Raw genomic sequence first — 16,390 nt, 5'->3', positions numbered from 1 at the left:
AGGAGGGAGAGGGGACAGAGAGAAAGAGGTGGTGTTTGCCTTGTGGTCTCCGCATCCGCCCCTGGATCTGCGATGCTTTCTGTCAAAGATGCAACACCGCCACCCCAGGCTCGGCGCGCCCTCACACCGCGCCTCCACGCAAAGCCTTTTCCACGAGGATCTGGCCCACGGTGCACCCTCCTCCAGGAGGTCAGGGGCTCCCCGCAGCTAATCCTCATCCCCTGCACCGGGACGGACGGGGAGAGGCCGAGCGCCGGCCAGGGAGAGTCCGGGGATGGGCCCACGGCCGTCGCCCGCGGGGCTGCTCTCTGGGTTTGGTGGCCAGCCGCGGAGTCAGCGCCCCGTCTCGGCTTGACGGGGTTAATCCGTCTCGACTCCGCAGATCCAGGGCACGGTGACATTGGCCAGGGGTGAAGGAGGAGGGAACCCTACTGGCCTGGAGGCGTCCTGTCCCACCCAAATGTTACCCCCAGAGGCTCCTGGACACCTGCCCAGGGACGCTCTTTTAGGAGTAACCTGAAAGCCACAGCTGGTCCGGGTTCTGAGTGACCTGGGGACTCCGCGAATCCTCCCCCCGCGCCCCACGTCCCGCCCCGGGTTGCGACTAGCCGGTGGCAGCACGGAGCTCCCAGTTCAGAGGGGCACCGGGGTGGACACCACCTCCCACGCATCCACTTGTCCTCCGTGCCCAGTGCGCCCCGGGGATGCCCAGGTCTGAAGCCGGGAGTGAAGCTGGCCCCGGAGCCCAGACTCCTGGGAAGATGCATAAACGGGCTCGGTGCCTCGGACGCTGAGAAACTTCCCCCACCCCAGCCCGGAGGCCTGACGCCCTGGGCGGCTCCGGGCCTCGGGGATCTGGGCGTTCCCGACGCCAGAGCAGGCTCAGCTCGCGGCGTCCTCCGACCCCTACCTTCGCCCTCATCCCCGGGGCCGCCGGAGGGGAGGGGCGGGGCCGCCCGCCACAAGGGCGTTCGGGCTCTGTAGTTATTGCGTCTGGTTCTCCCGCGCGTGCATTTCTCCGCTCCCCGGCAAAGCAGCCGGGTGCGCTGTCCCCGCTGCGCCGAGGAGCCCCTGCTTCGCTCTTAACTTTTGCCAGGATCGGGCCTGCGGGCGCGGGACCCGGGGCGCGCGCCTCCTCCGGCGCGGCCGCCCCGCCCGCCCGCCCGCCAGCCGGCCGCGCTCGGAAAGCCCCCGCGGCTCCGCCCACCCCCTAGGGGCTTTCTCCAGCCTCCAGCGACTGGAGTCCTGGAGCGCAGCCGCCGGGCGCGCGTGTCCGCCGAGCTGGGGCGCGCAGAGCGTTGCTTTTCTGGGGCCGCAAGAGACAAGAGGCCGTGACCTCGGTGCGCGCCCCGCGTCCCCGGCTCCCGGCCAGCTCCCCGGCCCCCGGCCCGCGCCCCGGCCGCCAGCATGGTGCTGCTGGCCGGGCCCGGGCCGGAGGGCGGCGGGGCACGCCGCGTGTCCCCGCAGTCGCCGTCCCCACCCCGGGACGCGCAGGCCGGGGAGGACCCAGCTGACTTCGAGGAGTACGAGGACTTCTCGAGTCTGCCCGACACCCGCAGCATCGCCTCGGACGACTCCTTCTACCCTTTTGGAGGCGAGGAGGAGTACAGCTCCGTGAGCGCGGAGAGCGTCCCGGAGGCCGTCCCGGAGGCGGCGACCCTCCTGCGCGCCGCCTGCGCCAACGATGTGGGGCTGCTGAGGGCGCTGGTGCGGCGGGGGCCCAGCGCCGAGGAGGTGCAGGAGACCGACCGCAACGGCCGGGTAAGCGGGCGTCTCCGCAGGTTTCGGGTCCCCTCCGCGTTCCTCCTATTGCCCGCGCCACCCGGATCCTGACTCTGTCCAGCGCCCGCGGTGAACCCTTTGCCTCGCTCTCTGGGCGTGGGGCACGTGTGGAGCCCTGGGTGGCCTGCCCATCCCGGGCTGGGGTGGGGCGGCACGACTGATCTGCCGAGGTCACAGCGCCGCGGGGGCCGCCGCTAGTCCCGCGTGCTCACCGCAGCCCCCTCTCGTTTCCCGCCCCCGGAGTCCTCTTACTCCCGCCTGAGGCCCGCGCCGGGATCTGGGTTGGAAGCCTCTCGCCGGTCCCCTTCACCCTGGGTCCCCTCTGACCGTCACCCTTGCTCGCCTGCCGGGGAGAGCCCTTCTGCCCAGAGCCCCACTTGTCCCCAGTCCTCGGCCCTCGCGCTGCCCCTGCACTTTCCCTTCCACGCCCGAGCGCGGATCGGCTTGTTCCAGGCCCCCGCGTTCGGAGTTTCCTCTGGGACCCCCTGCTTACCCGTACCCCTCCCCCCTCCCACGCCCGGCCGCTCCTGGTGACCCACGCGGTGACCTGCCAGCGTGATGTCCGACTTGGCTGTCTGCACGGTCACCGCGGAGAGCCAGGCCCCGGGGAGGGCCGCAGAGGGGCGCGTGCCCAGCAGGTAAGGCAGGCGGGCGTGGAGGCGGGGAGAGGCACGGGGTACGCATCAGTCAGGGCGAGACTCAGAGACGATGAGACACACTTAGAAAGAAAAAGTTGGCTTGAGAGGAACTGGCTCTCAGAACACAACCCACCAAAGCAGCTGGAGGGAAAAACCGCAGGGTGACCACGGCGGCCAAGTGCCCGTGGTCTGTGCTGTGTGCATAGTGGCAGAGATCTCACCTGATTGTCACATTTCCCGGTCCCCGGGGGATCCGCAGCCTCAGCCTGGCACAAATCGGGAGGGAAAGTGCTTTTGCTCGGGAGCCCACGCCTGATAAGAAAGATGTGCATTTCCCTGGGAACTGGTGGGACCCTGTGCCTTTGGTTTATCTCAGGGGGCCAGCTGGTTCGCCCCTGACTCTGGTCTGGGCCCGACTTAGGCAGACAGGAGCCCTTAGGCAGACAGGAGCCTGGGGGAGGGTCATTTTCTGCTGCTACACGTATGGTCTAACTTGACACAGCATTTGAACTTGGGGAAGGTTCTACACTTGGTGTAAGGTGTCAGGTGGTGCGGGCCCAGAGGCCCCTAGAGCTGGGGGAGCTAATCCGGGGTCCTCGTGGGCAGATCACGCTGGTGGCGCTGGGACACCCGGCAATGACTGCGCCTCAGCCCTCCCTCTGGTGTCCAGGCAATGGGTGCTGTTTCTGCAGGCTCTGCTTTCGCTTTTACTAAGGTGACTTTTCACAAACAGATGCTTATGTGAGACCTCACTTTCCTGAAGCAGGTAACCAGGGCTGCTTTAAAGGAAGCCCGATAAGCATCAGGAAGAACACGGATGGGGTAGGTCTCTCCTGGGTTTCGGGCAGCCTGGGGTCTCCCGTGGGCAGGGGTGGGCCTGGCTCACCCAGCCCCCACTCTGAGGCTCCACTGGGCTGGGCTTTGTTGTTTCCTTTGGGGCCAAAAAATAAAAGTTGGAAAACAGCTGCACTGGAGACCACTGAGAACAACGTAAACCATCCCCAAGGGGCTTGGGTCTGACGGACTGAGTTTCTGGGCCACTTTGAAAGCCCCTCCCTCAGTGCAGAGTCAGAGGAGGCTGGCTCCATCCTCTGAGTGCCCCTCTGCCTCAGTTTACCCGTTGTGATGTAGGGCTGACAGCAGCTCTAACCTCCTGGGGTTGTGAGCACGAGATGCCCTAACACACAGCGCTCTGACATGGCCGTGTTTACTGTCTTGTCCTGCTTTTCACTCACCTACCTTCTCCTTGCTCGGAAGAGCCGTCCTCCAGCGTTTTATCTTTATTCCTTCGACCAGGCAAAGCTCTTTTTCTCTATGCTTTTGCCTTTGATTAAAGAGCCTCCCTTCGTTTTTCTGCTTTGAGTCTCCTCCTCTCTGCTCCCCACCAAATCAGGATGGAGAAACGGCGCTCGACCCACCAACAGCAAGACCCCTGGTTCTTTTATCTTCTGATCAGAAGGAGGGCGTCCTGGGTTCTGGGCTTTGAAGGGGTGAGGCGAGAGCTTCTGTTCTTCCCAGCGGCTTCTTGATGCTATTATCAAACAGCCTCTGTCTATTCTGAAACACTTCGAAAGAATAAAGTGTCTCAAGGTCCAAAACATGACCCTGTAGCGAATGGGATAATGAGTCACCGTTGAGTGGTTATTGCAGACCTACTGTGTACAAAGCACGGTTTGGCGCTGCAGGAGACTCCAAGGTGAATCAAACAGTCTCTGCCTTTTAGTTGAGGAAGAACTCAGAGAAATAGTACCCAGTGCTTAGAGAGTAATAGTACTCAGTGCTTAGAGCCAGAGGCAGGATGTGAGAGGGGCCCTATAAACATGCAGAGCAAATGTCTTGGAAGCAGGGAGCTGAGGACAATTCTGGAAGCCCAGCAAGGGGAGCCTTTTGGAGATGGTGGTGGGAAGACATTCGAGCCAGACAGATGGAACGAAGGGGGTGGTGGCAGGTGCCGTGTGGTTGGTCGCAGTGCGGGACGATGTGGGTGCTAAAGCCGGAGAGGCCTCCCGGGGGGCTAGCTGATGAGAGGCTGGCCTGGAGCAGCCCGCTAAGAAACAGGAAATCGGGAAACAATGTGGTTTCAGCGTGCCAGGGTCCGGCCTTGGGGCCATTCACTCACTGCCTTCAGGTTCTGGTCTTAAGGGCATCTCCTCAGGGAGACCTTTCCTCCCATGCCTAGCTAAGCCAGTGGCACTGGGAGCTGGGGACGGCAATCCAGGTGTTCAGAGACTAAGGGCTGAAATTGTGTATACGTAGGGTGGTCATCTGAGAGGACAGGTGACATTCAAGTAAAGATGTAGAGAAGATAACTCGGGCAGAGCACTCCAGACAGAGGGCACAGCATGTGCAAAGGCCCTGAGGCAGGAGCCCTTTGCGACTGGTCTATGATTAGTAGCAGTAAAAAAGCTTACAGAGCTTTTGCCGGAGGAGCGAGGTAACTGCATTAACTATAGAATTACAGGTGCTGCCGGCAGCAGCTTCGCAGAAGAAAAATATCTCTAAAGGTGTTTTGGGGGGGGGGTGTTTTTGTTGAGCTGTTGATCTCTGGTCAGTTAAGAAGAGAGTTTGCCTGAGCTGACAGAGGTTTCATTTGGTTGGAGTAACTAAGGATCATGCTTGTTTTTAGGTGTGTTCTTTCCTGGCTCCTGAGGTTCGTAGAATTTTGGGTGTCGCTCAGCACAGTCTTCTAAAATAGTTATTGCCCTAAAAGGATGGTGTAATTGAATATGCAACCTATAAATATCTGTCAAACAATTCTTCAGCAATATTCAAAGTGTGCTCTGCTGTCTCATACATTTATGCGTGTTTTGTTCCCACTGACGCTGGGACAGTGGAAGCTACCACACTTCTCCTTCTTAATTCTTCATTTCTCTCTCAAGGTTCAGCCTTACAGCCCTGACAGCTCTGCAGACAGTACTGAAACCAAAGGAAGTGTTTGTGCTGTGTTCACTGTTACAGAACGGCAGTTTGAATGTCAGACAGCTCTTGAACCAAATTAGGCCCAATTATGCTAAATTTAAAATATTGTACTCCTTTCTTTTCTTTTTAATTTTTTATTTATTTTTACTTATTTATTTTTGGCCATGCCCTGCAGCTTGCAGGATTTTAGTTTCCCGACCAGGGATTGAACCCTGGCCCCCGGCAGTGGAAGTGCGGAGTCCTAACCACTGGACCGCCAGGGAATTCCCACTCCTTTCTTGATATAATTCTTCTCATGCATGTTTAAATTCCAGGGCCTCTTGCTGAAGTTTTTCGAAGGCCTCTCCAGCCATTTGCTCTATGGCTCAGGAAGGCCCACACTGCAGACCCAGTATGGGGGTGTCTCCCTTTGCTCCTGGGGGGCTTAAATGTTTCATAGATTTGTAGCAGTGATTGGGACCTTTATCTTGACATATACGTGAGAAATGTTTTGTTTCTGTTTTTGTTGTTTTTTTGAATGCCATAGTAAGATTTATAAACTTTGGAATCACCTTTCCCTAAAATGAGAATCAAGTTTGAACTCACACCCCCTTCTGCATTTACCAGGCCTCAGTATTCAGGGGCCTGCATGCGCTTAGAACTGGCTAGTTGGTACAGAAAGCGAATTCTGGCCTCAGGCCTCCATACGTCTGTCGAGGGTCATCCAGCAGAGAAGGAGCCTGGCTTTGCTGTTTGGGGATGTATCAGTATGTTAGTGTGTTAGCTGCACATTCTGAAGTGTGGGAAAGGTGGTGAGAAGGGAGAATGAGCAGATTAGACTGGGAGCCCAAGGGGCCAAACCAGAGAAGCTGAAGTGAGCCTGGGAAAGCCTGGGCTTGGGACGGGCAGGCTGACAGGTGTTGGCCTTTTCCTTCTCCACTGACCAAGGTAGGGGCCGCTCTGGGCCCAGAAGCAGTTGAAAGCCTCATTTGTTTTGTTTTTTTTCATTTAAAAAAAAAAAAGGACACAATTTTTTAAAGAGCAGTTTTAGGTTCACAGCAAAATTGAGGGGAGGGTACAGAGATATACCCCCTACCCAGCCCCCCAGACACATTCTGCCCTGCACCCCCATTGTCAACATCCCCCATCAGAGTGGTACATTTGTTATAACTGATGAACCTACACTGACACATCCTAATCAGCCAAAGTCCACAGTTTACATTAGGGTTCACCCTTGGTGTTGGACATCCTATGGGTTTGAACAAATGTGTAATGACGCTTATCCATCACTGTAGTATCAAAAATTGTCCCATGTGTTCTTCACGTAAGTGTATCAGTTATCTGTGGGCACAGCAATGCTGCATAACAAATAACTGAAACCTCATGGGTGTATACACCAGTCACATTGTGCTAAGGGTGGCCCAGCTCAGCCAGTCTCAGCTGGATTTGCTTTTAGCTGCGGTTGGCTGCAGATGGCGGGACTGGGAAGGTCTTGGCTGGGGTGGCTGGTCTCTGCTCCATGTGGTTTCTTGTCCTCCAGCAGGCTGGCCCAGGCTTGCTCTCCATGGCAGGGGCAGGGCTCCCAGGAAGCAAGCAGAGAGAATAAGGTTCAGCGTCAGTTCTGCTGAAGGAAGTTACAAAGCCAAGCCCAGATTTACCCTCTAAGTGTGAATTTGCTTTAGTTTGTAATGAATGCTATTCCCTAACCCTAAGCATTTCTGTTTATCTAAAATTTATTTTTATTGAAAAACATTTCAGATAGGTGCCCAAGAAGAGGGTATCAAGACCCTCCCATGTCCTAATCATTCAGCATCAACAAGTGTCAGCCCCTGAAGGCCGGTTTTAATTTTGATGGAAAGGATTATAGGATTTAATGCCACTTTTGGGGGGTGTGTGTGTATGAAGGTTTCAGAAACCTAGGAGGACCATTGTCAGGGGATTTTGAAGCTGGAATGGATTTTAGAGGCTAGTGGTCCCCATAATTTTGTTGTAGAAGAAAGTGGGGCTCAGAGAAGAGGGCAGCTAGATGTATCAGGAGAGCTGGGTTCTAGAATGATCCGGAAGCTGTTCGTGATCCTCCTTTTGACCCCCCCACGGGCCTCTCCAAGGGGCTTCTGAGCCTCCCCCCTTTGCCTCCTGGCTGCCCATGAGGAATTGGCTACCTAGAAATTCTGTGGGGTGGTTTGGGTGATTTTGAACATTTGATTTCTTTTCCATCCTATGCTTGTAAAGGAAGACTAAGGCAGGTGTTATAAAAATCTAAAACAATAAGAGAGCTTAGGGACTCTTTTGGAATCTCATTTATTCATCTAACATTCATATCAATATAATATGTGAGCTATTATTCAAAACTACTTTGAATGACAACTTCTAGTAGATATGGCTACAGTATAGGAAAAGCTTTAAATGTTATTTAGCTAATTGTAAGTTACTAAAATTCAATTCCTCCTATCAGACCTTTAGGTCAGTAACTAATGGTTATAGGATTGTTCAGATTTTCTCTTTCTTCCTGAATCCATTATGGTAACCTCTATTTTTCTAGGAAACGGTTCCATTTTTTTATTCCCCTAAGTTTTGTTTTGTTTTTTAAAAATTATTATTTATTTATTTATTTGGCTGTGTTGGGTCTTCGTTTCTGTGCGAGGGCTTCCTCTAGCTGCGGCAAGCGGGGGCCCCTCTTCATCGCGGTGCGCGGGCCTCTCACTATCGTGGCCTCTCTTGTTGCGGAGCACAGGCTCCAGACGCGCAGGCTCAGTAGTTGTGGCTCACGGGCCTAGTTGCTCCGCGGCATGTGAGATCTTCCCAGACCAGGGCTCGAACCTGTGTCCCCTGCATTAGCAGGCAGATTCTCAACCACTGCGCCACCAGGGAAGCCCTCCCCTAAGTTTTAAAAGTTAATAGTATGAAGTTTTTACAGAGTTCTCTTTTTAATCTCTGCTATAACATTATTATATTCTGTTTTTCTACATTTTTGAATTTATGCTGTCTCTCTTTTGTGACATATTGTCAAAAATATTTTATTAGTCTCTTCAGAGAATCAGCTTTTGTTCTGGATCTGTTTCCTTCCTCACTATTTCATGAATTTCTGCTTTTCTTTTTATTATTTCCTTCCTTCAGGTTTGTTCTACATATAACTTTCAAAGTATCACTTTTGGTTTTTTTCCCACAAATTTTGATATGTAATATTTTATTATTGTTGTGTTCTCATTTACGTTATGATTTCCTCATTTTTTGACCTAGAAGTTATTTAGAATGGTGTTTAAATTTTTTAAATACATATTGTTAAGCTTTATTAAAATATTTATTTATTTATTTTGGCTGCATTGGGTCTTCGTTGCTGCACGCAGGCTTTCTCTAGTTGCAGCGAGCAGGGGCTACTCTTTGTTGTGGTGCGCGGGCTTCTCATCATGGTGGCATCTCTTGTTGCGGAGCACAGGCTCTAGGCGCGCCGGCTTCAGTAGTTGTGGCACGCGGGCTCAGTAGTTGTGGCTCGTGGGCTCTAGAGCGCAGGCTCAGTAGCTGTGGGGCACGGGCTTAGCTGCTCCATGGCATGTGGGATCTTCCTGGACCAGGGATCGAACCTGTGTCCCCCTGCAATGGCAGGTGGATTCTTAACCACTGCGCCACTAGGGAAGTCCCTAAAATAATTTTTAAAACCTGATTCAGAGACTATGGTCTGCATGATATTTTGAAATTTCTTGAGACTGGCTTTATAGCCTATTGGGCCAGTAATTCTAAATCATAACCATGTGACATTTTATGATTTCTCCAGATTAACTCAAAACAGTTCCATATGTAAAACAATATATAATTCCCTTTAATTAAAGGAAATAAGAAGGATGTAGAGAAGTTGTTAAAATATGTGAACAAAGGAAATATGCTTCATATTGGGACGGTTGGGAAGTAATTCTTTTAGACAGCTGGTCGAATGAAGGTGTTTATATGGCTCTGTGTGTGTGTGTGTGTTCTTAAGAGGTCAGATTTTATGATGAAGTAGGATGTTAGGAATCCTTGATGTCACTCAGTGTGTGTGTACAAAAAGAATAGAGACTGTTTTTAATGGTGCTCCTGAATTTGAAAGACAGTTGAAGGTGGCATTTACTTATTTATTTCTTCTAAGTCAGAGACACAGAAATTCAGGTAGACGTGAAATCCCAAGTGACAGTTGGCTTGGTGGCAAAATTGGATTGGAGTGGTGGGATTTGAGAGCAATTTCAAAGTAACAGAAAAGCAACGTACGCTTACAAAGGCACATCTACGTCATCTCCGAGGAAGTTCACATCCAAAGTCGGCATGTGATGCGGCGGAGGACCAAGCATTTCCCTCTGGCTTCTGTTTCTGGAATTTAACCGACTCTCGGGTTAGAGGCCAGCCCTGGTGAGGGACATCCAGCGGAGGGGGGTGTGGAGGTGAGGCTGCTGAAGAGGCACGAGCCCTGCTCAGGGGCAGTGCCTGCCCAGTAAAGGGTGTGAAATTCACAGTAGCACATTTTCCGGAATAAGGGAAGACACGTGAAGTCAGTTTAAAAATAAAGGAAGATGGAGAAATTGGGCTGAGTGAAAAAAAATTCCATCTCTAAGGATTATATGCTGTATGGTTCCGTTTATGTAACCTTCGCAAAGTAATGCAGTTGGAGGGAGGGATGGAGAACAGATTAGAGGTTGCTGAGGTTAGAGCTTTGGGGAGAGGAGTGGGTGGTACTCTCACTGGGACAGACCTGCTTCTAGATTGTGTTGGTGGTGGTTATGGGGAGCTGCACGAGGGTTAAAATGGCAGAGAGCCACATACACACGTGACTGGGGACACCTGAACACGCTCTGTGGATTGCAGCAATGGCCATTTCATGTTGTTCTTGTACTGCAGTTATGCAAGATGTTGGTATTGGGGAAGAACGCCCAAGGGGCAACTTCCTACCAGTAGGCAGACAGAAAGGAAAGGTGAGGCTCTGTGAACCGCTAAGATGGAGACAGATTAAGGAGTGGCTAGTTACCCAAGAGTTTGAGCCAAGCTTCAGACACACACTATTTCAAAATCAAAAGTTTAGTAAAAATGAAGGAAGGCATGCATTACCTTTAATCTGCAGCCCTATCGCATGAATAGACTGGATTTTGGAAACTAAAGCAGGATCAGCGCTGGTTACGGGGGAAATGGGACCGACCGGGAATACTGGGTGTTTGAACCACTGCTACTTGAGTGTGGTAAAATGACTTAGCAGCGTGCCTTGCTCTGGGATTTTTTCCCAAATGCAGGATCCCAGGCCCTCCCTAGGCATACAGAACCAGAATCGACACTCACTTTAAGCTGGTCTTGGTGATTGGTATGTACGCTTGTTGGAAGAGCTCTAGAACTTTATTATGAGAGTAGAAAACAAGTGTGGCGGCCAAAGATAGCAGGCTTAGGTTGGTCACATGATCCTGGACAAGTCACATGATCTTTCCATCCTCAATTTCCTCTAGATCCCCATCTAGAAAGCGGGGATGCTTTTTATGAGGCTAACGACACCTCACAGAGGTCCTAGGGCCTAAAAAAGTGACTTACACATACAGTCATAGGCGCCTGGTGAGTGCGGCTGTTGTTTGTATGGGTGAGTTAACCTCAAGATGGATTTCCAGTCCTGCTGGTTCAATTTAAACCAAGGGAAGAGATGGGAGCAAATTAAACGTCTAACCAAAGAGGAGTGGTCAAGAAAATGGTGTGTCCGCTTGGCAAGGACCCTTTTGTAAATGTAAACATTAGTTAAGAGGGTCGATCTCCTGTTACGTGTTCATCCCGCAAGGAAAGTGGCAGTTGGAGCCATGGGTGCAGGTGAAGCAGGGCGGGAGGGGGAGGAGAGGCAGGGCAGGGGCTGGGGCCACATCTGGGCACATCTGGGGAGCACCTTTGATTATGGGTGGCTGGAGGCAGAGGCTTGGAGGAGAATGAGCGGGGTCCAGACTGATGACCAGTGAGGAAGGAGAGCACCTCAAGGAGGGCAGAGATAGCCATCGTGCCAGGGACGGTCACGAGCCCTTTTCCTTTCCTCAGCATTTCCCGTGAGTTCAAGTTAGGGCAGAGCCCCTGCTGGGAGCCCTCGTGCATCCCGCGACTTTCAGGGCCTGATTCTGTCGTGATGTCCTGCCATGAACAAGCAGCTGCTATGGGTGCCCAAAGTTTCCTTCCATTTCTGCTTCTCCTCCACTTTGTCCAGCCAGGCATCCCCAAGGGCCTGGCCCTGCCCACTCCGATCAGGAGGGTCAGGCTGCATGCATCGCTTCCTTCTAGACCTTCCAGCTCTTGTATTTGGAAACACAGTAGTCGTGCGCTAAAAACAGCAGTGGTGACACAGCTGCCGGGAAGGTTTTGCGGAGCTGTGAGTCAGGCCTTCTTTCCTTGGTCATAGGAAATGGGTGGGTTTCTAGGAAATGAATTCCATGTACAGCGGCGCCGGGATGGCCCGATGGCCCGATGGGGGTGAGGAGACCTGTGTCACCTGGCGACGCTTCTCCCTGCTGACCGTCATGCTTCAGAGCATCCAGTTGCTGGGGGAGCCAGTTCATCCGCAGTGAAAAGGGGCACAGGAGGCACTGTGGAGCAGGGGAAGGAGTGACTCTGGTGTGTCTTGTCACCTACACATCCTCCTCTCTTGAGGTCCCCAGGCTTACCCTCCACGTGCTGTGGCTGGTGGGAAGCATCCGCTGGCCCTGCAGAAGGATCAGCTTGCTCTGGTCTGCCCAGGATTTTCTCATGTTGGCACAGAAAGTCCCACATCCTGGGAAACCCCTGTGCCCCCGGCCAACTGGGGTGGTTGGTCACCCTACCTAGGAAAGCCACTCCCGTGTTGGGGCCACACACAGTGTCACCTCAGAGAAGCTGAAAGGCCCACTGACTGCAGAATTCCTCCTTTAGCGGAATCTGGAAACCCTACTTTGGAGGAAAGCTGCTGCATTAAGTTATGGTATCCGGGGCACACCCACTGGGAGGGAAGCTTTTGTCTAAACGCAGTCGCTTAGACTGGGTTCTTTGATCACAGGACAGAGCTATCTCCCAAGGGGGACATTATCTTGGGAGGCTTTTGGGAGACAGCAGAGCCCTTGATCAGGGGGGGCCCATGGCGGGAGGGCCTGGAGCGGGGTTAAGTCTCCACCGCCATATATGAAAAGTAGAATAAATACATTTTTCTAAGAAATTCAGCTACTTAAAATGCACCAGGGAATCTCTGTTGAATTTGTTTTTAATAGAAATAATTATTTTAAAATGTTGTTTGGTGTATACAAATCTAAATCCTTTGGGTTTGTTTAGAATGAGGTACAAGTGTATGGAGTTAACTCATTTCATTTGTGAAAGGCAGTGACTTACAGTGGTTCTGCTAATAATACTATTGGGTCCAAGAATACTTAAGATACTGTTACATTGTTTTTTTTTAAATAACCTAAGGTTAATTTGGTTGAGTGGCCTTTGAAAATAACTGAAAACTCATTAACATTCTGTTTGCATCTGGCAAGCTCCATCTATCAATCTGCACATAGCTTGATTTCAGCGTAAGTGTTTTAGCAAATACGCGGAGTCTGTCTTTCCTTATCAGTAGCATGCGTACTTTAGAAAGAATTCAACGTAAGAAGAAAAAAGGCTTGTTTTTCAAAGAAGTGCATATTCCTGAATGTTGAGTATTAAAACAGGTCTTAGTCCATTTGGGCTGCTGTGACAGAATACCACAGACCAGGGGGCTTATGAAAATCAGACATTTATTTCCCACAGTTCTGGAGGCCGAAGTCAAAGATCAGGGCCCTGCGGATTCGGTGTCTGGTGAGGGCCCGATTCCTGGTTCGCAGACGGCCGTCTTCTGTCTATGTCCTCACCGGACAGAGCGGGGGAAGGAGCTCTGCGGGGTCTTTGTAGGGACAGTCGTCCACCGCATGACCTAATCACCTCCCAAAGGCCCCATCTCCTAGGACCATCACACCTGGGGGTTAGGATTTCAGCATATGAATTTTGGGGGGACACAAACATTCAGTCGATAGCAAAACACATCAAATACTGAAGGAATCAGTAAAAAAAAAAAAAAAAAAAGCATTTAAAGTGTCTTTCCACTTGCAGAAGAGGTACATAATTTTTCAAAATTTGATATGTGTATGACTTTCATTCAGAAAATTCCAGAGTCTCTATGTGGAATATTGGATGGGTTTACATATAGAGAATCTCCATATCTAAAAATAGGGAATCCTGCTATTCTGTGATTTAAAACAGAAGTTCAGAGCACTGACTTTCTGCTTTGGGATGATTAAAATACGGCACTTGCTATCTTACAATCCTGAAGGTAAACATCTGTGACACAGTGAGAATGCTAGAGTACAAAGAAAGCAAGAGCCTGGGTCCTTGATAGTGTTGTTACATCCCTTAATCAATATTAGAACCATCTATCATTGGTCTTATTGTTAAAGAAATTCTGTTACTTGGAGCTGAAAACATCTTGATATCACTGGTGTCCCAAAACCAAAAGGAGGACAATGTTTCATGACGGGTATAGGAAAGTCAAGAAGGGTGATAGAAAAGTACCCACTAGAGTGAGAATGATTTTTGTTTCAGTAGTTATAGCTAATCACAGTAAGCACTCAAACATTAACTATGTGCAAGCATTATTCTAAAACTTAATACATATAACCTCATTTAATCTTTCACCAACAATCCTATGATATGGATGGAATTGTGGGCAATGAAAGCAAAAGCCAGAATCCAGTGAATTGAACAATAAGAGAGATATGAAAATGGAATAGTAAATTTAAGCTTTTAAAGAAAGTCATCTGAGGGAAGAAGAGAGAGTTGTAATAAAGTAGGGATAAAGAAGGTTTTAAGATGGTCAAGTGAGGGACATTCCTGGTGGCGCAGTGGTTAAAAATCCGCTTGCTGATGCAGGGGACATGTGTTCGATCCCTGGTCTGGGAAGATCCCACATACTGCAGAGCAACTAAGCCCGTGCGCCACAACTACTGAGCCTGCGCTCTAGAGCCTGCGAGCCACAACTGCTGAGCCCACGTGCCACAACTACTGAAGCCCACAGGCCCTGGAGCCTGCATGCCACAACTACTGAGCCCACGCACCGCAACTACTGAAGCCTGTGCTCTGTAACAAGAGAAGCCACCACAGTGAGAAGCCCACACACCACAATGAAGAGTAGCCCCCCCGCTCGCTGCAGCTAGAGAAAGCCCACGTGCAGCAACAAAGACCCAATGCAGCCAAAAATAAATAAATAAAAATTAAAAAACAAAAGATGGTCAAGAGAGGAAAAAATATAGAGAGAGGAAAATGAGATATATAAAAATACATACAAATACATAAGAAAATAAATAATTGCTTAATTAAGGTCTCAGAGGAAATAGGAGGGTTTGGTGCCAAGATTGGAAATAGATGAAATTTGAACAAAATTAGAAGTAGAGCTCTGAGATTAAGAGAAAATAAATAAGGAAAACATTATAAATTTGAAGGCAAGAGGACTAGGAAGACTAAAAAGTTTATAGATGCTATCAATCCTCTTAAAATTTTTTTTTTTAAAAAGGACATCTGCATCTAAGGAGTTGAGAATAAAAGTAGGGCATTTGACACAGAATGGTAATGGTTTGACATAGCAGTTATGTGAACTAGGAAGGAAAAAAAAAAAAAAAAAAAAAAGTTCAGATGAATAAAATGAAATCGTTGAAAATTAAGTAGTCACAAGATGCTTAGAAATAGAAAAAAAAAAATTCTCAAAGAAAACAGAGACTTCGAAGTTCTAAGTGATGGGAAATCCCCAAAATGCAAAATAAAAGGAAGTAATCTATAAAGGAAAGTGAAGAAAATGGATTGTTTTTAAAAAAGCAGTATTGATATATAATTCACATACTATACAATTCACCCATTTAAAACCGTACAATTCAGTGACTTTTTTCGTACATTCACAGATAACGGGCAGGCATCACTGCAGTCCATTTTAGGACATTTTCATCACCTCAAAAAGAAACCTTGTACCCTTCGGCTGTCACTCCTCTATTCCCCATTCCCTCCAGCCCTAAGCAACCACTAGCTCCTTTCTTTGTTTACATTACTTATAAAAGGGTTTTTATGAAAGATGAACTATATGCCAACATATCTTGACAGTTTTCTCAGCAAAGGAATACAACGCACTTCACCACAAGAGGTGCCTGCCAGACAGAGTGACGTGTGTGGGTTCTGCCTTCAGGGTCTTAGCTGTAAGTTTCCTATAAATTACGGTGTATGATAAAAAATTACGTTCTTTACAAAGTATGCAAAGCCCCAAACTTGAACCATTTCACGGTGAGCCTTGGGCCGAGCTGTCCTTTTGTTCACCTCTACTTGGGCTTGCTGACCTGTCGCTGAGGTCCTCAAAGTGTGGCCTCCGTTCAGCAGTGTCGGTGGCACCGGGGGCCTCGTGACTCGGGAACTCGGGTGGGAGCAGCACGCTGTTCAGCAGCCTCCCAGGGGATTCTGATGCGCACTTTGGGTACCACTGGTCGATTGCACTTCCATCTTCTCTTTAATGTTTCTGCCAGCTCCGCCTAGGAGGCTCTCTCTCCACCTGGGCACGGCCTGGCTGTCTATCTAGTTTGAAGAGAGGGTGGAGGGCCAGCCTGGCTTTGCCCTTGACTGGGCTTCCGGGGCAGGGGGCTTGGGAAGTGCCCAGTGAAGGCCGTGGACGGACTGTCACCGCCATCCCTGCCCCTCTGAGCGCAAACCCCTCCCCCAGTGGGCTTGGTCCCCACTTGCCGCTGACCTGGCCACTGTCCATCGCCGCCTCTCACGGCCTCTTCCATCTCTCCCTCTCTGCTAGCTCTTGCCCTTCTTCTTACAACACCTTTGGATCTCTTCTGCCATAAAAAAGAACACACACGCACAAACTCCAAATCAAACAAGCCCAAGACTCACTTGCCTGCAGGCTCCTGAAGTCCTCTGCTTCCCAAGGCCAAGGGTGTGCGGGGCTGCCCAGCCTTGACCTGGGGGCTGGGGGGCTCTTCTGCCCCTGCTCGCTCTGTTCCGGCACCTTCTCTGGCTGCCCCTGGAGCTCGGTCTTCAGCTTCATTGTTGGGTGTTGTGAAAGCGTCCCT

General features: G+C 50.5%; 1 protein-coding gene across 5 annotated transcripts in view; it reads left to right on the top strand.

Annotated features, from left to right (window-relative positions):
• Positions 1-1,199: 1,199 nt before the first annotated feature.
• Positions 1,200-16,390, top strand: part of ANKRD33B (ankyrin repeat domain 33B) — an 87,697-nt gene continuing 72,506 nt past the window's right edge. Inside the window, exons 1-2 of one of the 5 annotated variants that reach the window (XM_082458361.1) lie at positions 1,262-1,761; positions 2,244-2,420. In XM_082458361.1, coding sequence (XP_082314487.1) covers positions 1,408-1,761; positions 2,244-2,420 — 531 coding nt within the window. In that variant the 5' untranslated portion in view covers positions 1,262-1,407. Of the gene's footprint in view, positions 1,762-2,243; positions 2,421-16,390 lie in introns of all 5 variants that reach the window. The other 4 variants (XM_082458360.1, XR_014262570.1, XM_082458358.1 and 1 more) reach the window with 4 other exon arrangements.

This window comes from Balaenoptera physalus, assembly GCF_965194825.1.
Source record: "Balaenoptera physalus genome assembly, chromosome: 3".
Lineage (NCBI taxonomy): Eukaryota > Metazoa > Chordata > Mammalia > Artiodactyla > Balaenopteridae > Balaenoptera > Balaenoptera physalus.
The sequence above is the reverse complement of the archived record's forward strand: the minus strand, read 5'-3'. Positions and strand labels throughout refer to the sequence as shown.